The 21786-nt window shown below is 47.6% G+C and overlaps 2 protein-coding genes across 2 annotated transcripts; one reads left to right on the top strand and one right to left on the bottom strand.

The window, feature by feature from the left end:
• Window positions 1–595: 595 nt before the first annotated feature.
• Window positions 596–15942, bottom strand: F4813DRAFT_397869 (acetyl-CoA synthetase-like protein; the record flags this gene model as incomplete). Its single annotated transcript, XM_049247986.1, has 6 exons — window positions 596–1046; window positions 1112–9434; window positions 9492–9562; window positions 9618–11731; window positions 11782–14885; window positions 14945–15942. The coding sequence occupies 6 exons, from the start codon at window positions 15940–15942 to the stop codon at window positions 912–914; spliced, it is 14745 nt and encodes a 4914-aa protein (XP_049097935.1). The 3' UTR covers window positions 596–911.
• A 3626-nt stretch (window positions 15943–19568) lies between these two features.
• Window positions 19569–21284, top strand: F4813DRAFT_381803 (L-lysine 6-monooxygenase (NADPH-requiring)-domain-containing protein; the record flags this gene model as incomplete). Its single annotated transcript, XM_049245720.1, has 3 exons — window positions 19569–20476; window positions 20553–21135; window positions 21192–21284. 3 exons carry the CDS (start codon window positions 19569–19571, stop codon window positions 21282–21284), a joined length of 1584 nt encoding a protein of 527 aa, XP_049097934.1.
• Window positions 21285–21786: the final 502 nt, after the last annotated feature.

Below are 21786 nucleotides of genomic sequence, written 5' to 3'. Positions count from 1 at the left end.
GCCTTTCCTATAGCAACTAATTATTTAGGGCACCTAACCCAAGAGTGAAGTAACGTGCCACTGTTCGTTACACCCAACCCGTGTCTTTGAGCTTGGCATACTGAACCCCCAATTGTTCGTAGCCAGGTAACACCATGCGGGAACACACTCTGCTCTCGAATAGGTGGGTTGTTTCACCGATTTAGTTGTAGATATAACCCGCCGAGGCTTCTTCGAGTGAGCTCGTTTCCTCTTTAGGCCATCCTTTTGCCCTAATGATAATACATAATACGATAACATTGATATGACCTACCTATAGTAGGTTCTACGGGGGGTTTTAACTGCCTCATCGGCTTAGCTTTAGCAGACGATACTCGAACGAACTTGGCATTCTCGTATGCGTTAACTGCGGCTGCAACAATCGATCTCGCGATGAATTATTAATGGGAATCTTGTTGAATTGTTCTTTACCTGTCCTATCTCGTGCAATGGACTATGGAGTTTGCATGATAGCGGGGATATAAGCATATATCTTAACAAGCAACTAGATTCAGCGAATCGTATAATTGTGCCAGTTCAACTGCAAGGACGGTTGGTCATGTCATTACCTGGCTGGTAGTGTGTAACTATCTCATACTACCCTTGGGCATTGCAGTATAAATTATAATCTGGCAGTAAATGACTGAGTTTTAAGATGAAGACGAAGCAAGATCGCACGACGGGATGAATGGTTAAGCAGCATCTACAAGACAGAATCAAGACAAAGGAAACAACAGTGTGTCGTTACTAGAAGGTGAAAGATATGCAAACCAGCGCAATTAAACTGGGCTCTTAGGTCCATTTAGTCGGACTTCCTATCTGCTGTTTGTAATATCAAGAAGCGGCTAGCCTAGTCGTCTATAGTGACATTCGAAGATTTTGCTCACCGTAGCCTAATGTATAGCCTCCAATATAGTAGTAATGCCCTCAATTAGGGATTGGGATTGGGACTCCGAGAGAAAGGGGGGGCTGAATATGCCAATATCTATGTTACCCTCACGTATAGCCACTTCGACATCCAGTGTATGCTGTTGATATTATCTTACGTTAGCGTCGTCGTGCCCCTGTTTTAGATGTATGATAATGAACTCACCATATACACCTCCATCGCTTCGTTTTGTGATGTAAACCGCCCGCTTGGTCGTGGAGCGCTCCACGATGAGCCGTCCCTATCGGAGTTCGACATCGGATTATCAGGTATTTCAGTCATCGTAACACTGCGCGTCGTGTATGCGGTGCTTGGATTCATGGGGGTAGCGAGAAAGTTGACAGAACTCTCAATCCGTATCCCCGTCCAAACGTAAATCTCCCGCAAGCTCACGCTAGCATTCTCAAAGCTACCGATATCAAGAATATCTTTTTGAATCTCAATAGCTAAATTAAGGACTGTCTGGGTCAATGGTTTTCTGACGAGAAGAGGTACGATGCTCAACGTCGGAAATGGCGCATCTTCAATGCCAGTAAAGGTTGTTCTGTTTGCAAGATAAACTCCAAAAACAACGTCTCTATTGTGTTCGCCTGGCTCATCGGACTGCCATATAGCTGCTAAAGCCTTTGAGTAGGCTGCGAAAAAGAGCGCCTGCAGCGTCACCCCATGGGCCGAACCTACCATTTTAATCCTCGACACGTCGTTTATCGCATTGCGCCTAAATCGTGATGTTACTCCAGTCTTCTGAATACTTGCTGAAGTGTTTTGCGGAGGAGGCATGCGCATTGGGGCTATTCCTCGAAGATATTCAATCCAGAACTTTTGTCTTTGCTGCTGTACGGGAGGGGAATAGTGATTCAGCACGAACTCACACCACCTAGGTTGATAAGTGCTCAAGATCGGCGTCAGGTTATTGTCGCATATATCTAAGAAACGGCTCATTAGAATCGGCAGGCTGATGGCATCGTATAGGGCATGATGAATCTGTAGATGCATAAGGTGACTTTCTAGGCCTAAATTCTCAACGCGAATATATACGAAGGGCGTCACGGACTCCTCGTACACCTGGCGACCTTGTGCGATATCTAGCGGGCTGCGCTTGAAATAATCTTTTGACTTTGATTTCACAATGATTTGGACGAAGGGGATCTCGGTGAATTTGGTCGCGACAAAGTGTGTTCGGAACGCTAGAGTTTCAGATGCAAGCATGGACCATGCTTTTGAGATTGCTTCACGGCTGGTGTGCCCATGAAGCTGGAAAGTAAATCGCGGGAAGAAGAGAAGCCCGTTCGTGTTTTGCCAAGTACTTAGCATGTGCACTTGCATGGGTAGAGCTGGTAGAACAGCTTCTACATCGGCTTCATCTAACCCGGCATCCTTGAGAAGAGAATCTATTTCAGCTTCTTGAAGTATTGAGTCGAGTCGCGACGGCGAATCTATAAGGCGAGATTTTGACTGCGTGTCCTGACTTGCTACCCCGTCTATTATTTCGCGTATAGATGTTGCTTTGAGTAGGTCACGGACAGAAACGTCTAGACCCCGTTTTCGGATCATAGATGATGCTTTGATCGCGCTGATAGAATCTAGACCTAGGTAATATATGGAATGATTGGGGTTGATAATGTGCTTGTCTATCCCCGACAGCTCAGACAAGACTTCTAGTACCGGCGATTCCAAGCTCGCAAAATTTATTTCTTGTGATTTTATTTCTCGTGATGCTTCGTCATCTAAAGTTGTCTTTACTCCGCTAGTAGTATTGCTGTTCGGTTCGAACGGCTCTAACCCACAAACTGATACATTGTCTGACATGTCAAATTCGAGGATATCTGTATAGTCCCCGGTAAAATACCCTAGAACAAGTTCAATATTGGCTAGCATTCGATTCGCACCCTCTAGGGATATATAACGTTCGTCACCCGCTATGCGCCACACGACCGACTTTCCAGTAATTTCCATCTCAACGCACATGGGATAATCCACAGCGGACGATGCATGAACTGATCGTAGAATGGCGCTATCCGATCCGACCGTGTGATCCCCAGCATTTTGCAAGAGGAAGAGTGTATTGAAGATATTTTCTCCCTTAAATTTGCATATTTTCTGCACTTCTCGAAGTGGGAAGTGCTGGAACTCCATAATGTCTGACATGCTGGCCTGTAAGTAGTCGAAATATTCCGCTATTGTTCCATGGAGTATGACTCTTAGAGGCACGGTATTCATGGTGGGGAATAATAAATTTCGAGCTTCGTCTGTGTCTCTTCCAGATAATACTACGCCAAAAATCACGTCGAGGGATTTTGACATCGAAGCGAGTACAGGCGCCCAACATCCTTGGGCTAGGACCTGTGGCGTGATGTGATACCTTTTACATAGCGCCTTCACGCTTCGAGGGTCTAGTGCAGATAGCAATTCCGATCGATGTATTGTTGATGTATGGCTGCTGGGCAGATTTGTAACGGGGCGGAGGATAGTTGGACGAGCCTCCATTAGGTAGTCGGCCCAAAAGCTCTCACCGGCGGTCGATGAGCTAAAGAGTAGACGAGCAAGATACGGCTCATATGCGCTTCGCGCGTGATAGTGACCATAGTATGCTGCTTGTACGTCTCTGTGGAGTAATTCGATTGACCATCCGTCATACAGGGCATGGGCGATCGAGAGGACGAGATAGCGACCATTTGGAGTATCTACGAGGGCGAGCTGAAATAGATCTGACGTTCCATTTGCTGCTGCTGCTCTGTCCCGGGCCCGCTCAATCACGGTCGAGATGTCGTCTAAATCGGAAAGCTCCACTATCGGCCCAAATTCGAAGGGATGGTCTCGGACAATTTGACAGTACGCGGTTTTACTATTTGGGCTGTCGATCTCTGAAAACGTCGTTCGTAAGATTGGGGAGTTGGCATATACTGTAGTCCAGGCTGACTTTAGTCGGTTGATATCTGTATCTTGCGAGATCTCTAGTACGTCGTGATTGAAATATCGTCTGAAGTCAGATAGCAGCATGTCTGCTACCATGAAGTCTTGCAATGGCGTTGGCGGTAGAATAGCCGTGACATTATGAAGATCTCTTAGATCCTGTACTAAGCATCTCCTCAAGAAGGCGCTCGAGCTGTTTAGATTAATGATTTCCTTGTGATCGTCATCGCCGTTCGTGTCTGTAGTAATATGGGAATTAACAATGCTCTTGAAGGTGGGGTTCTTCATTAGCTCGCTGATTGTAATTTGAATGCCAATTTTTTTGAGCCTCGCAGCGAGCTTAATGCCGTCAATGCTATCTAAACCAAGCTCAAGGAACCTTGTATTTTCTCGGATTTCTTCATCTGGCAATCCAGCTAACAAGGCCACTTCATGCCGAGCTTCCCGGGTTTTGATGTTGTTGAAGATTTTGGATCCATTTATTTCCGGGTTCGAATGATTTGACTTCACCAGGTATGAACTTTGCGATACAGTGCTTGATCCACTGGACGTCGTGGAGCTGCTCGGAAGCGGCATATCACCGTCTGAATTGGCGAAGGCTAGGAGAGCCTGGCTGAATTCTTCTACCAAGAAGCCGATAGCATCTTCTGTAGCAATATTCTTCCGAGCGACGATGCTGGTCCGTAGGGATTGGTCTCGTAATAAGACTACCTCGAGCGCCAGTGAGTAGTCAGGGATTCCAGTCGAGTGTACCGATGACCAGAATGATGATTGAGGTTCTGCTGCTGGGAGGACGTCCTCTCGGTCAAATGTCAAGAGGATGTCAAATAATGGTTTTCCTTTCGAGCACCACTTTTGTACATCTCGAAGTGGCGTATGCACATACTCCAGCATGTAAGTACTGTACTCTTGGACTTCTTGAACAAGTGAAATCCAATTATTGTGATTAGTAAGGTCTATCCGGAATGGCAACGTGTTGAAGACGGGTCCTATTACATTTTCTATACCTTCAAAAACTAGGGACCTCCCAGAGAAGACAATGCCAACGGTAGGTACGAACCCGAGATGCTGGCGTAATGCAACAAACCAAGCGGACAGGACTACGGTTTGGTGTGTTACGCCGAATGCCAACCGTTGGGTTTCTAATCCGTTTATACCGATCACTTGAGATAATAAGACGTCAAGTGCCCCGGACTGAATTGTAATAGCCGGCATTGGTTGAAATGAACTGTCCTTAAACATTCTTTCCCAGAAAGGTCTCGATTCAATATGCTTCAAGAGTGGCCCGTGGGGTAATACCTCAAAGAACGTAGGGCTACGCACGGGCGGTTTTTGGAAGTATTTTTCGTTCACCCTTCGGAGCAGGAGTTCAAAGCTACGGCCGTCGTAGACGGCATGGAAGAGCCGAACGAGGAGCATATGCTTTCCGTGATGCGTAAGGTAGTCGATCTCTATAGGATTGTTAAGAATATCCCGATTCGACGCGATCCAGCGGTCTCGACGTTCTGACATGAAAACCGCGATATCCTTTTCTTCTGGATTAACCTCAAACCAGGGCACAGCTGTTTTCATGGTTGCGACTTGGATATACCCATCCGAAGTAGGAACGAAAGTCGTCCTTAGAACGGCATATTCGACAAACACGCTATCCCAACAATTTCTTAGGCGACTCACTGACACATCGGTATCGAGGTAGATCTGAAACTGGTTGAAATATGCCGATTGGATCTCAGCGGCCTTGGATCTAGTGATCATTCCCTCTTGAAGGGGAGTGCATGGCGCGATGTATTCCACGTCTGGCTGATCTATATTTAAAGTCCTACACACTGTACCAATATTCCTATGGTATTGAGCGCGAATGGACTGCTTGATTTGAAGAGTTTGTCTATTGAGAGTTATAGGGGTCGCTTGGGTGAGAGCCTGGGAGAGATGGCTTAGTTGAGGATGTCGTAAAATAAGCGAAGGAGCTGCGAGGGTGAATCCTCGGGATTGAAGAGCGATAGCTAGTCGTGCAACGTTAATCGAGTCGATGCCGAGTTCAAATATCGAAGACGATGGGTGTATCTCGGTATCTTTGACCTCTGTGATAGTTGAGATAACTAACGCTATCGATCGTTCCTTTTCATTAAGTGCCCTCCCAGTGCTGGTCGAGCCCGTCGTACCATCCCGCAAGTGGTCATGAGGCAGCTCTGCGAAGAGCTGTTTCAGACGTTTCGTATCTGCTTTATTGTTTGCCGACAGAGGGATGAAGGGCACGCAAAAAACGTAAGTGGGAACCATGTATCCAGGAAGGCGGTCTCTGCAAGCCTCGAGCGCTGCGCGAGACAAGTTCAGTGATATCTGATCAGAGGCGATTTGCAAATCGGTAGGGCGGCGCGAGCCCATGTCGGGGGCTAGAAATGAGACAAGGAGATCTCTGTCTTGTCCTAGAAATCTCGTAACTAAGGTGACTACATCTGTCAATTGATTAGGGAGACCAGACTTAATGGCATGGTTGATTTCGCCAATTTCGAGCCTCTGGCCGCGCAGTTTAACCTGGTCGTCGGCACGGCCTAAGAAGTCAAATGAACCGTCGTGAAGCACGCGGACTAAATCGCCTGTACGATATACACGTTCGCCGTATCTCTCAAGTACCGGGAAACGCTCCTGGGTGAGGTCTTTCCGGTTTAGGTACCCCAAGCCGACAAGCCTCCCGGACACGCACAGCTCTCCGACGCCGCCCTTAAGTACCGGGATTTCGGTACCGGGCTCTAACACGTAAGTGCCCACGTTTGGAAACTGACGTCCAATATTAGACGGTTTGCCATTAGCAGGAACCCTCTGGAACATCGTAACACCAATAGTGGCCTCCGTGGGGCCGTAAGCATTATAAATAACCCCTTTCGGCCCCCACGCTTGCAATATCTCTTGCCGAAGTTGCTCGCCTCCGGTAATAAAAATGCCTCTACATAGACTTGGCGCTTCATCAGGATGAATAAGCTTCGCTAGACTCGGCGTTAGGTCGATATGGGTAATGTCTAGACTTGATATCGTGGCGGTTATGTCTGCCAGTATCAGGTCCTTCGGCGCCGCAACAACAGTGATGCCTACAAACCAGGACCAATACTGTTCCAAAACAGATACGTCAAAATGGAACGAGGCAAACTGTAGCCATCTAGAATGTGCGTCCCAGTGACCAGAAAAAAGCTGCTCAAAAGCAAGCATGGCCTGGACAGCATTATCGTGACTGATAAGACAACCTTTTGGAATACCTGTCGTACCGCTTGTGTAAAGACAATAACACGGATCTGATGGGGATCTTTGAGCAGGCTTTAGGGACGCTGGAAAATTCAAGAGTTCACTCTCCGTAACCGTATGAATAGGAACAGTTGTATTTAAACCCAAGCTATCACTCAAACATGGTTCGATAAGTAAACAAGAGGCCGCGGAATCGTTTAAGACGAACTCGAGCCGCGATATCGGGGCGCCAGGATCAAGAGACAGAAACGCACATCCCGCCTTCAGAATCCCAAGAATTGAGAAGTAAGCCTCTGGGCACTTGTTAAAACATGTTGCGATGACGCTACCTGGCGGCGTATTGTGATGTGATAGCATATTAGCGACACGATTTCCCATCTCGTTCAACTCGCGATATGTCCAACGTCTGATGTAGACCGGGTTTCCTAGCTCCCTAACAAACTCGAGAGCAGTGGATGTCGGTATGCGCTGCGCAGAATTTTCAATAAGCTGGTGTAGAAGGTCTGCAGGAGGTGGAATCTGCTTGGTCTCCGCCGGAAGAATAGAGAATATGTCTCGTGTAAGGCGAGGAAGTTTGTCAGAATGACCCCAAGGGAATGTGAGAAGGTCTGCGAGTAAGGCATCGAACTGTCTCAGGAGAAGACGTGCTTGTTCAGTTGGCAGGATATCTGCTTGGTGCGTCAAATGTAGTTGAAGTATCCCCGAAGTCATCTCAACGGCTTCAAGTGCAACCGCATATTCAACTGATGCAACCTCCTCCAATATCTCCCACGGATGCTCAATTTCGATCCCATCCGTGGTTTGATAGGCTATTATAGTATCAAATAGTTGGCTACCAGGCTGGCCGAGCCATCGCTGCACTGTAGAAAGGGGCGTACGCTCATACCGACGTAAACTTGTATTGTATCGCATCATGTCTTCGAGAAGCTCGGCATTGGAGTTAGAGTTGCGCGCGAGAATAGGCAAAGTTGTTACCATTGGGAATATTACATCTCGTTCTTCCTGCGTGGAACGTCCATCAAGAACAATTCCAAACGTAACAGACGTCTCCCCAAGATAGGAAGAAAGCACCCGGGTCCAAGCTGCCTGTAGCGCGGCCCTGACCGTAACGTCTGCCTGGGAAGACATGCGACGAATACTATCAGAAGACACATCGCTCGTCATAGATACAGTTAATGAAGTACGATTAGAAATATGAAGTGGTGTCATCGCCGGGAACTTGCTAACAACGAGGTCGGCGGCTTTCGCTCTCCAGAATGCTTCCGAGGTTGATTCGGAATGTGTGGGATCGAGGCACGCAGATAGAGCTGAATGGATCGAAGGATAATCTCCGCTCGTGACACCCGATAACGTTTCAGTCAATCGGCGAAGTAAATCTCGTAGTGAATTTGCGTCATACAATGCGTGATGTATAGCAAGATGCATAGTCGGCTGACTAGATCCGTGGTCTACGATGGCGACTTGCCAGGGCGGTACCGAAAGGTTTTCGAGGGCCTTTAGGGCGGTATCTGCACGCCATTCTGATTCATTGAAGGAGCCAGATTGTTGAATCGACACTGGAGCGGAGAAGCCAGCCACAGGGTAAATTATCATCGTATAGGAGGCGTCCTTGTGATTAATCGGCGCGAACCCAGTACGCAATATCTGGCAGTGAGCCGCGAGCTGTACCCATGCCTCGGCGATTTGTTGAGAATCAACTTCGGCTCGTAGCACCCAGGCTATGTAGTTGAAGTAGTGCGCTCCGTCGGAGTTAAGGAACTGAGATATCATACCCTGTTGTGTCGGGGTACATGGCAACAATGTTTCATAATATTTGGGTAATTTGGGATTTCTATCCAGATACCTACTGACGGTATCTTGATAGCTGCTGAAGCCATAGACGAAACGAGCCTTTTCGCAATTAGGAGTCGTCAGACGAGAGGCGATGCCTGCACACGTCGGATTCTCAATTACGTCTACTGCAGATATGACGCATGACTCTCGACGAAGAAGAGTTGCTAGTTGAACCGCGCCAATACTGTCTAGACCAAAGCGATATAGCGACACGTGCCGTCCAATCCTCTCCTCTGGGATATTTATTAGTCTGGATAGCAACGAACGAACAGTCGATTCAGTTCTACTCCAGGATTCGTCGCTTTCATATTTATCCGGTGTTACGAGACCTGTATCCTTTCTTGCCAGTTCCCGCGATACTGATAAACTGGAAATCTGACTCTGCCGTTCGGCTGGCAAGTTTGAAGTGGCTGGCATATGGGAGGATGGGCGTTCTAGACAGGCGTCAAAAACATCCTGGAAAATATCTAGTATAAGTGATGAGATATGGCGCGAGAAGATTGAACTATTCGCAAGTAAGCATCACAACTGAAGTGTAGTCGAGGCGGTGTCTAAAGCTCACAGATTGGGGTGCAGTTGCGTAGTGAGGATATTTCGTTCCTGCCAAGGGGTGACCTCGCACACAAGAGGAACCTGTCCTTGACTTAGCTTAATGGTCTATATAAACAGCATCTAATTAATAACTTACATCCATGGCGCCATGTTCTTGTTCCAGTGACCAGACCGCCCCGTCTAAAGCATAACCCTGCGGCTGGACAATGAGCACGGTATCAAAAAGATATGGTAATTGGAGTCGTGTTTGGATATGCCGCAAACTGGTGAACTGATATGGTATCATTTCGATATTGAGCCGTTGGAATTTGTTCATAACTTGATGAGGAAACTTGAAATTGGAAATATTAATCCTAATAGGAACAGTGTTGAAGCATGGCGCTACAAGGGTATCGATTTGGTCTATGGCGATAGAGCGACCGCTCACAACGTTCCCAAAACAGACATCACGATTATCTTGCAAGAGAGAGAGCGTAATAGCCCAGGCCGTTTGGCATAATGATAATAACGAAACACCTAGCTCCTGCGCACGAGCCACAACGGAGGAATATGGTCGATGTGATGCATTTCCCGATATTACAAATGAGTCGGGATGGTTAACTGAGGTCAACTTGCCAAAGCGAAATGGAGAAAATGAACGCAAGTGTTCTTCCCAGAAAATATCCGCTTTGGGATGTAAAGGAAGCGTTTCCTGAAGGAATGATTCAAAAGGTAGAACAGCCGGTAACTTCTCGTGCCGTGATATCGCCTCAATTTCCGCAAGGAGTTGCTTCATCGAGACACCATCATAGACGGCATGATGACAAACAAATGACAGATATTCTGCGGAGTTTTCAAGCTGGAAAAGGGAAAGGAATACTGGAGGCTCACCATTGTCAAGCACACTCGGGAGGGAGTTTCTATGCTGGGATACCAGATCCTGGAAATTAGCCCTGTCTGCCTCGACAGTCTTCCACGTAGGTAAGTGAGACGCCAAAACCACTTGGACTATTGGATGATGGACATCCTCAGTTGTTACAAAACACGTCCGCAGGATTCCATGGCGTCTAAACATCACGTCCCAATATTCTTTTATAGTCTGCGAGGGCAGGCAAAGACGGAATATCATCTGATTGCAGTAAGAAGACCCACCAGAAGACGATCGTGAAGACGAAAGCATAGCTTCTTGTAATGGGGTACATGGAAGAATGTTCTCCACGCACGCCTCTCCCCGGTCATCAAAGCGTCTCCGAACGGCTTCCACCAGCGGCTGAGGCAGAGCAACAGTTTTCCTATTGGGCTGGACTGTTGTCGTATACTCGTCCTCAGCGATGGCTGAAGCAAGTCGTCCGACGCTAGGATTTGATAGAATGAGGGATAGAGGAATTCGTTTCCCTAGGATTGTTTGAAACTTCCGCGCTAGAGGCATCGCGGTGATTGAGTCTATTCCGAGGGCAGCAAAAGAACCCCACCGGTTGATTACCTTCTTATCGACACGCAGCGTCTCTGAAATAACCCCGGCTAGCAAAACCTCGATTTCGGTCCATTCGAGAGGATCTTCAGCAACACCTTGTACGGTGCTGCATAAGTTTAATACCACGTCGGAGAGGTCGCTAGCGGAGGAACGCAGCAAGTCATGATCGACTTTCCCAGATGATGTCAGCGGTAAAGTGGATATTGGAATAACGAAAGACGGCACCATGTAATCTGGCAGAGCATCCCGCAGCGTCTGCTGTATCGTGGCCATTGACTTTCTTATCGGATCTGTAATAGGCAACACGCTAAAGCCGGAGCGTTCATAACTAGTAGGAACGTAGAATAAAACTAGTTGTTCTGTGGAAGCACTCCCGATTGTAGCAAGCACACTCGTGCAAGCCTTAGCGAGTCTACCCCTCAGAACAATTGCTTGGATCTCCTGAAGCTCGATCCTCAGTCCTCGGAGTTTCACTTGAGTGTCGATCCTCCCTAGGATAATTAAAGAGCCATCAGGCAGCATACGACCGAGGTCTCCGGATCGATATAAGCGGCCATACTCACGATGATGGAAGAACTTAGTCGAGGTCAGTTCAGGCATATTAAGGTAGCCTGCAGCGACCTGGTCGCCCCCGAAACACAATTCGCCGACACAACCCAGGGGCATCAGCTCTGGAGCATCTTGAGAGAAAACAAAGGCTGATGTGTTTTCGAGGGGCCACCCTAAGTACGGCGACGAATCACCTCGAGATACCTTTCTAACGGTACATATATTAGTCGTCTCCGAGGGGCCATAGCCTATCGGTATTAGTAGAATACCGAGAATACAGTTGTGGGCACTTACGTACCTTGCCATAGCTGCCGTGCCCAGGTTTCTAGCACTGCATCGGTCATTGGCTCACCTGATGTAACAAGCATTTTAACATTGGGTAGCCGACTAGGTTCTAGAAGCGAAGCAACGGTGACCGTCATACTGAGGTGGGTTACTCTTAGTTCTCGCACAGAGTTTTCGATATCTTCAAACAAGACATCGTTAGTAGCCGAACATAAACACATGCCGTTCACCCAGGAGAAGAATATTTCGAATACGGATACGTCGAATGCCTGAGAACAAGCCTGCAGCATTCGGTCCGAGGGTTCATGAGGGTAGATGCGAGATAGTGCTTCAATATTGCTTAGAATGTTTGCGTTAGTAACCGAGACACCTTTCGGGGTCCCAGTGGTTCCACTAGTGTAAATGACATAAGCGAGATCGTTCCGATCCCTAGGAATTTTCAGGTTACAGTCGTGATATTCAGAGAGCATCACACGCGATATATAAGCGACGGGGCAATGAACTGCTTTAGTAATCTGCCGTGGGAAGGATTCATCGACGAGGCAAATTCGAGGTTGGGCCTGCTTGAAAATCAGTTGTATCCTCTGTGGAGGGGTGCTGGGAAGGACGGGGAGATACGCGCAGCCGGTCTTGAGTATCCCGAGAATAGCGCAGTACAACAGCGGTGATTTGTCCATAACTAACGCGATTATCCTTCCTGGCACAATACCGGATTGCCGTAGATAATTCGCTATCTGGTTAGCTTTCGAATTCAATTCCTGGTAGGTTAAGGTATGTGCCTGTATATTAGAAGTGCCGATCGATGACGCGAAGCACAGGGCGTCGTTAGTTGGATACTTCAGTGTTATCTCCTCTACAAGGTCGGACAAGCTCGAGGATATTTGAAGAATCTTCGGAGTCTTGTTGTGACGGGATAGGTCATCAACAGGAAAGCATTGCGAGACACTACTAAGCGATCGGTCTCCATTCTCAATAAAATAGCGAACTAAAGAATCGAGGTGTCTGAATAAGACGTCGACTTGGGGGTGCGAGAAGGCGTCCGAATGCCACGTCAATTGGCACGAGAAGCTACCGTCAGAGGGAGTTATTTCGACGAGAAGTTTTGCTTCTACCACGTCCTTGTGCCAAGCCTCATGAATAATGCTGTCGATCCGTTTGCGGCTGGCAAGAGTTTCCTGGTAGGCGAAGATGACGTCGAAGAGCTTTTGAGCAGGAGGAATTCCAGCAGCTCGTTTAATATCTGAAAGAGAAAGACCGTCATATCTGAGCGTTTCCCGATTGAACATGTGAATGCCCTGGAGAAGCTCAATAACTGTAGTATATTCGCTTAAGATTGTTCTTATGGGGAGGGTTGTCATACACGGCCCCATTATCCTCTCAACACTGGCAATAGGAAGAGTCCGACCGGACGATACAGATCCTATTGTGGTGTCACTGACGCCATTGGTTACCCCCCAGAGCCAGGATAAACAAGCCTGGAATATGACCTGGGGCCCGACAGATGCTCCAAGCGCAAAGTCTCTAACTAATACGGGATCGACCTTAATCTCCTTGCGCGCCGTTATAATCTGGGACTCTCGCACGGCCGAAGTTCTAAAGTTAGGCAGCGGCGTAGGAGCATAGCCGCGAAGCTTTCCCGCCCAAAATTCTTTTGCGTCAATCTCATTCCTCAAGGGGGCAGCTAGATGCTGGCATACCTGCCTGAACTGAGGCCTATCCACTGGCGGCTCGTCTCGCGCCAAAAGGGAAAGATCTTCAATTAATAGATCTATCGTCCATCCATCGTATATTGAATGATGAAGGGTCATCACAACGGCGTGGTACGTCGCCGGTGCGCGGCTGGGTATGATGTTAATTTTGAGTGGGCGACGGAGGAAATGCTCGACGTCGGCGCATTCAAAAGAACATATACGGTCGAGGACCTCAATCTGGCTGTCTTCGAGTTGATTCCAAATTACTTGATATAATTTGTGATTGAGATATGTGAATCCAGTCCGTAGAATTTCATTGCGTCGAGCGAGAGCGACGAACCACGATTCTATCAATTCGACCGTAAGGTGATTGGGAAACCGAAGTTCGGTCTGATTTATATATAGCCTCGCGTCCTTTAGAGTTTCCGCGATCATCGCCTCCTGAAGACGACTACACGGCTCTACGCGTTCGACGTCCCTAGGATGTACGTGCGTCGCCATTTCAGATGCTAACAAATCCGCCAAATAAACCTGATCATGCTGATCAAGGGGAGACCGAGTCGAGCTTGGCGAGTGTACCCCACTATGCCGGTCTTCGATGACGTGAATAAGCTCTCGTACAGTCGTCACATCTAAAATGTCGATAGGTTTGATAGTAATTCCACCGGCCTGCATAGCTGATGCATATTCGATAGCCGCCAAGGAATCCATTCCCAAGGAGGGTAGATACGTCGACGGAGTGACGCGCTGTCCGAGAATGACCTCAGCGGCCTCGCAGAGTTGACGCTCCAATTCATTTTTGAATGCTTCCTCCGCGTCGGAATCATGAGGAGTCGAAGTTTCGTATTGTTCGATTAGGGATCTCTTATCGATCTTACCCGAAGGCAACCGAGGAAAATGTTCCATGATCTTCAAATCAGCAGGGATCATGAAGGCTGGTAGCCAGGATCTACATTGGGAAAGAATTGCCGCCCGCATCCCTGTTGATCTTGCATCGTGTTCAACCGCCGCAAAGGCCACCAAAACGTTGGAGATTACAACAGCAAGAGCTCCATGACAGCCCGGCGTGCGCAAGAGGGCATGTTCGACCTCCCCGAGCTCGATTCTTTGCCCGTTCAACTTGACCTGGCCGCCACCAATCCTGCCAAGACACTCTATTGTACCATCCGGTAATATTCTAGCCTTGTCTCCAGTTCTGTACACTCGACCCCAACTCGTATCGAGGAACGCGGCCGAAGTCTGTTCGGGTCTATTAACGTATCCAATAGCTACCTGATTGCCGCCGATTGCGAGCTCTCCGACGTGGCCGAGAGGGAGCACCCGGAATTCGGGAGTATCACCATCTATTACGAATGCTGATACAGTATCGAGAGGAATTCCGATATTATTCTTGCTAGACTTCTTGGAAAATGAGGGTTGAACTGTGCTGCAGCCTTTCGTATGAGTATTCCAAACCGCGACAAGAGAAAATTGCGGAATACTTACCAATGAATCGTTGCTTCAGTAGGGCCGTACATGCCCCAGAGCAGGCCGCCTTCATCCTCGTCACCTCCAAATTCCTGGATGACGGGTTCGGTGAGCATCTCACCGATGGTCAGTAACAGACGCAATTGGGGAGCATTGCTCCTCTTCTTGAGTAGACTACCGGCAACAGATGGTGTTAATTCGCACGCATTTACGCGCGAATCTCTCAAAACGCCGGGAAGATCAGATAGCATATCCGCGCGACTGCTGCACACGAGAGTACTACCGCGGAACCACGGAAAGAAGATCTCAAACACAGACACGTCGAATGTGGGCGCTGCGAATTGGAGGAAGCGAGTGAATCGTGGAATGTGGCGATCGTGGGCAAGCAAGCTCTGCGTCACCGCACGGTGAGATATCGCAACCCCCTTAGGCGTCCCGGTAGAGCCGGATGTATACATGACATACGCCAGGTCATCAGGCTCAGGTACCCTGCAGCTGTAGGGAGCCGGTTGTCCTGTGTTGCACATTAGAAGGTCCAATGATCGATCGACCGGCAGGATTCTGTAAGCATCATCGTCTGGTATTCTCGTCACAAGTTCAGAGTCAACTAGAACAAGCTCGGCCTTGACATCACTTAATATGAATTTCAGCCGATCTCTCGGAATATCGGCGTTTAGCGGGCAAAAGGCAGCACCGATTTTCAAAATGGCGAGGAGCCCGACGTACAGCGCCGGCGACTGTGGGATGAGGATTGGGATAACAAGGCCTTCCCGGGAGTCGACCGACCCCGGCGGCCGCAAGATTTCGAGCATACGCGTAGCCAGTGCAGACGCTGCAGAATGAAGTTCATGATAGGTGACGCTAAATCCGGCACCGGTGCTGGAATAATAATCTATAGCCGGTAGGCTATCGTTGCTCGACTCTGCCACTAGATCGTGAAGGAGCTTTGGTCCCTCGAGGATCAAAGGAGAGGGATTAAGGATGGATAGTTCTCTCGGGTCCATCTCTAGCTCCATGGTGAGGCACGAATTTCGGTTTTCATCGGAGGATATGCGCTTCACGAGAGAGGATAACGGCAATAAACCACGTTACCTCTACCGTCACTTCTGAGCAAGTAGTCACTGCGATGGCGTAACGACGGATGGGCGATGGCGTGTGATTGGAGTTTATGATTAAGATGATTCTCGCGTACTGGCGAGGAAGCTGCTAAGATAGATAAGACCAAAGCACACCTTTGCTTGTGGATATTAGCCTTGCCACGTTATAAAAGTAGCTGCAACCACATCTCCTTCGAACTCAAAAGCTGACGCGATACCTCTATTCCCTCGTACTTGAGGCAGTTACACCTCAAGGTACTAGAGGCTCGGGCAACACGGAAGCTGGGAGGGAAAGCGAAGTGGCTTTTGTGGCTTGACGCAGGAACAGTCGAAGATCCCGTCTACAATGTACTTGAGGACGCCTTACCCGTACGATCGGCCGCCACGATACCCAGATGTGCCAGAAAGGTTAATTCTAGTCAATTCGAGCGCCAAATTAGGATGAGCCGTTACACTCAGAAGCATACGTATCAGACGAAGGAAGTTGTGGCCGGCGGCTTTCCTTGTGAGGCTTTTTCCCCCCCTCCTAACCGGTAACGATTCTATTACGTTTACATTCCACTTGTGGTTTAGGGGAGTGGCTAAGAACAGTTACCTTAATTCCTAGTACATTGCCGAGGGTTCAAAGTACTTGACGTATGTACCTGCCTACATCAGAGACGTGTACTTACCTAACATGGTAGGTAGGTACCTACCTAGGTAAGTTTCCAACGGTTCTATAGTGCATGTACCTAAAGTACATGCACCCCCGTATAGAATTGTCTAATTGGTTCTATCTTGAAGACCCGGAATTTCTTAATATTGTGACGACGTGATGTAGGTAGCTGAAACTTTGCGTGATATCATATCTATGTACATGTATCTACCTACATGTTATCAAGCTGATGCTTGCATATTTCGTCTTATAGGTTATATACCTACCTATATAAGAGGGTGAGCATGTAAGGGCAAAGAATCTGGGGTATAACTATATACTACAGACTCTGTAGTTTTCAGTAAATCGGTAACGAATCGAAATATAACCATATTTGAAATATGGGTTGTGCATTCGAGAAACTAGTTCAGTAAAAATTTTAGCACGACTGGAAAATTACGTGTGGCTTCTGATCTACTGTTGTACAACCATACCTAACCCTGCCGGTCGAGCGGGGACAAATGAAGTTGACCGTTTCGTTGCGCCGAGCTGCCTCCTATCCAATTCTAACTTTATAGATCTTAAAGAATGATGGTATTGATTTTCTATTATTCTAATATGTTCGGGGTCACGGGTAAATCAAAGGAAGAGGTGGTTATAAAAGGCAATTAATGCTTTGGCCGTAACATGATTGCTTTTTCTTTTAGGACCATCTCAAAAATGAAAATACATTTCGTAAACTTCGGCTGTCGTAAAATATTTGGCGCAAAAAAACCTCGTAACGTGGACTTTCTAAGCATAATACCTCAAGACACTAAGTAGCTCCGGTATTCGTCCAGAACCCCGGTGTCGCCAAGACGCCAACTTCCAGGATGAGATCTTAAGATGATCTTATCAGATCATCAGATAATTTGCATCGTGGATCTACTTAGTACTGTTTAGCGACTTATGAACCAAAGAACCCATGCATTCCACATACCAATCGTCTTTTACTCGACCACCCTCCCCACTCCACAATGCAGGAGCATAAAATTTTCTTCTCGAATTCGGTTAACTCTCAACGCTCATATATTATTCACGTGTCTTAGAACGCCGTGTGGGGTTATTTATGTTGATCTACGGGTTTCAACTATCCCCTACAGGCATAGAGACTCCGCGGCGTTATATAATAGGCCGTGTTTAAAACCTGCCGAGCAATATATAAACTATAGTGTGTCATTTTCGTTTAGGTAATGCATTTATTAGCTGTCTAGTTTATCCCTACCTCTATTCTGTTCTGGGCTGTTAGTCCGCACCCCAGGTCACCAGTAACGAGAGAGAAGAGCTGTACCCAGCTAGATGAACACAGGTTTCCAATGCAGCTAAGTGACTGTTCGCCCGGGGTGTTGGTGTTACCACTAGATGAGATTTCCAGTGTATGTAATAGTAAGAATCGTTAATGGAACCCCGGTTTCTCGAACTTGAAAGAGAACTTGAAAGAAGTTACCATTGTGGATCGATCATGGAGAGAATGGCGTGGGCGGAACAGCTCTAACCTAGAGAACTAGTTAGGCGTACGTCTACCCCGAAATATTTCTCCTTTTGCTCGAAACTGCCAAACGATATAACTCGGAATAGCATTATTACATTAACAATTTGAAATTCGACAATTAACAACGTGAAATATAACAACCACAAATATAAGAATATTTACTTAATTACCTAAGATGAACTTCTGTAAATACTAAGTCTCTAGGTTAAGCAAGTAATAATAAGAATTCGCTTAAGAAAATATATTCAACTCGTCGTAGGGTTCGAAAGGGTAAAAGGGACGTGTCAAAGTATCGAATAAAAACTATGACCGTCATCGGGGAATGCCGCCACTACCTGGTCTCCATGCGCAGACATCTTATCTGATCCGAAGATAACGCCGATGTCGCCAGACTAATACCCCTGCGGTCTCCTCTTGGCTGCATCTCCCTCAGCCAGTGCCAGGTTTGAAGACCGAGGCCAGCTAAGTTCGTACTCCGTGTATACTATTACATGTGTAACAAGTTGAAGGTACAGCGGGAACATCCCGCAAAGTCTGAGCTGGTCTTCGATTCTGCTATTGCTAGCGCAGTGACGCCAGGTTGATCTAGTCTCGATTCGCCGCCCGTCCGACACTGAATCCTCGAACCGAGACAGGTAGGGGTAGGGAATACACACCTATAGCTAGACCGAGTTATTTAATCACTCCCGGCGCTCAGTTACCTACGTCCTAACACACGCGGCCCAGTCACATCTCCAAGTATCTTTCATATCCTCCCTCGTGGGTCCTAAACAGCTGCTGGTCTCCATCGCTCCCAGCTGTTTTGTACCTACCCGCTTGGTACTAGCTCATATAGGTTTACATAGCTGTGACCGTAGGGGCCTATATCTCGTTTCTAGTTCTGGAACATGCCTACCCATTATCTACTCACTACCTACTTGATGTGCATAGCGCGTCAGGCCATTCGATTCACAGCATGTCGAATTTTAGCCTTGGAATTTTTCCATGATCTAGACAAGGATGGGTAAGACATGGTCCGCTCTATATATATTCTAACGACTGCACCATCATTCGGACTACCAAATTACGACTATCTTACTGACTCTTTCCTTCTCTAACAATTTATACCGCGAGAAGCCCCTTATTCTTAGTCCTTTCGGCTTTTCTTTTTCCGGCTCTACGGTTCTGTCAACGTCGTTGACGAATATAGTCTTCATCCTTTGATTTACGGGAACTCGGCAAGTAAGGTCACATCGTTAAATACCCGCAGAGTACTTGTTCCTCTGGCTAGGTACATGCCAGCTTGGCGGAGGTCTGGAGCGCCCGTATTAAACAGCGTCGCATAATCGCCGCCTGTTTTACGGACAACAGCCGGCAGTCTTAGTCCAATAAATAACTATCATGGCACCGCACAGTCTATTAGACGGGCATGACGATGGCCCAACCAGCAATGGTTTTCCGGAGAGCGGTCCTGATGGTCAACCGGCCTGGTTGTCGTCCCATGGCATTCTGAATAACAAGTCGCACCTAAAGAAGACATCAGCAGAAGATGTGCATGACCTTGTCTGTGTTGGATTTGGACCAGCTAGTCTCGCGGTCGCAGTGGCCCTTCACGACGCCATCGACCATGGTAATCTCCACAGGACGGGCACCGGGTCGTCTCCGAAAGTTCTCTTCCTAGAGAAACAGCCAAGATTTGCGTGGCACGCTGGGATGCTCCTCCCTGGCGCAAAAATGCAGATATCTTTCATCAAAGACATGGCTAGTTTAAGGGATCCTACCTCGCAGTTCACTTTCTTGAATTACCTTCACAAGAACGGCCGACTGGTTGAGTTCACAAATCTAAATACATTTCTACCATCGAGGGTCGAATATGAGGACTACCTTCGCTGGTGCGCCAGCTTTTTCGACGACGTCGTCCAATATAACAGCGAAGTAGTTTCTGTCTCCCCTGTCAAGGGGCTAGAACCAAACGGATCGGTTTCCACCTTTACCGTTACGTCGAAGGATCCTAAAACGGGCGAACCGATCACTTATCGATCCAAGAATGTTATTCTAGCTGTTGGTGGACAACCCTCGATACCGAAATGCTTACCTTCGAATCACCCTCGAGTTATCCACTCGTCTCAATACGCGCATCTCGTTCCGAAGATCCTAGAGAATCCGGCTTCCCCTTACCGGGTAGCTGTTATCGGAGCCGGACAGAGCGCTGCCGAGATTTTTAACAATATTCAAGTTCTCTACCCGAATTCTCGGACATCCTTGATCATGCGCTCCGAGTTCCTGAAACCCAGCGACGATTCACCATTGTAAGCCCGCCCAAAATTTTCGAGAAGTCTCCCTTATGTAGACTTCACTTTTTATTAAGAAGCTAACCGGCGATAGCGTAAATTCAATCTTCAATCCCTCGTTCATAAACTCCCTCTATCAAAGATCTGCCGAGGACAGATACACCCTACTAGAGGGAGCTCGGAGCACCAACTACGGGGTGGTCCGGCTAGAGCTTATTGAGCGTCTATACGAGAAAATGTACGATCAAAGGCGTGAACTTGGGACGGACGAAAGAAAATGGCCGCATCGCATCCTAGGTACTACAGATGTAGTCGGCCTAGACACCAAGTCTGATCAGCTGCGGCTCACAGTTCGTCCTCTAACATCAACAAAGACTGACGCTCACGATGGTACGCCAGAAGACGAAGTCTTGGATGTCGACCTTGTCATTGCTGCAACAGGTTACCGGCGCCAATCTCACCTGACTATGATACAAGACGTGGCCCATATGCTACCCCAAGCCCCCGAGTCGAACGGGGCTCTACAAAGCGGCGCAGTCGGACGGAAGTTCTCAGAAGCTAAGATCAACGATCGCCTGGTAAAGGTATCGCGTGACTACAGCGTGCAGTTCTCCCCTGGTAAAGTGGCGCCAGGGTCCGGCATCTGGCTTCAAGGATGTTGCGAGGGAACACATGGAGTAAGTCTATTTTAAATTATCAGAAATTCTTTCGCGTCGCTGACTCTGCTTCCTAGTTGAGCGATACTCTGCTGTCCGTTCTAGCTACTCGATCCGAGGAGATAGTTAACTCTATATTCGGCAAGGGTGTTCAAAATGGAGGGAAGTGAAGATTAATTGTTTGGGCTATCCTCTAAATTAATACCGTCTGTCAATGCGTCGGATTTTTGCGAGGACCAATTTGCTTCTCGTGAATAGTTGGTGGAAGAAGAATTATAAAAGGCGTAGAAGAGAATTATATTTAGCATCGAGACACTTCAAACAGGGGTGCAAATAAGTGCACCAAAACTAAAGCGGGAATACAAAATTTGGCTACGTGCCTGATAGTTAGGACATAACAAAAGATATAAATAAAATGACCTTTAGTTTTCTATACAGGATCGGCTAAACAAACAGGTACCTAATGCATGAAGAAGTTAGAAACATATAATGCGTAAATTATCAAATACAATTTCCCCAGCCGCAATCGGTTGCACTTTTGTTTGCTTACCTATGTTTGCGCATCGTCGAGGTCAATTCTTGCTCAAGCCTATCCTTGACCATGAAATTTGACCTTGAATCGGAGCGAACGCTCTTTTGCAGCCTTTTAGCAAGCCACGAACACGAAAGGCT

Source organism: Daldinia decipiens, assembly GCF_022478715.1.
Source record: "Daldinia decipiens strain CBS 113046 unplaced genomic scaffold F4813scaffold_26, whole genome shotgun sequence".
In the NCBI taxonomy this organism is placed as follows: domain Eukaryota; kingdom Fungi; phylum Ascomycota; class Sordariomycetes; order Xylariales; family Hypoxylaceae; genus Daldinia; species Daldinia decipiens.
This window is presented reverse-complemented; position numbering and strand designations above follow the sequence as displayed.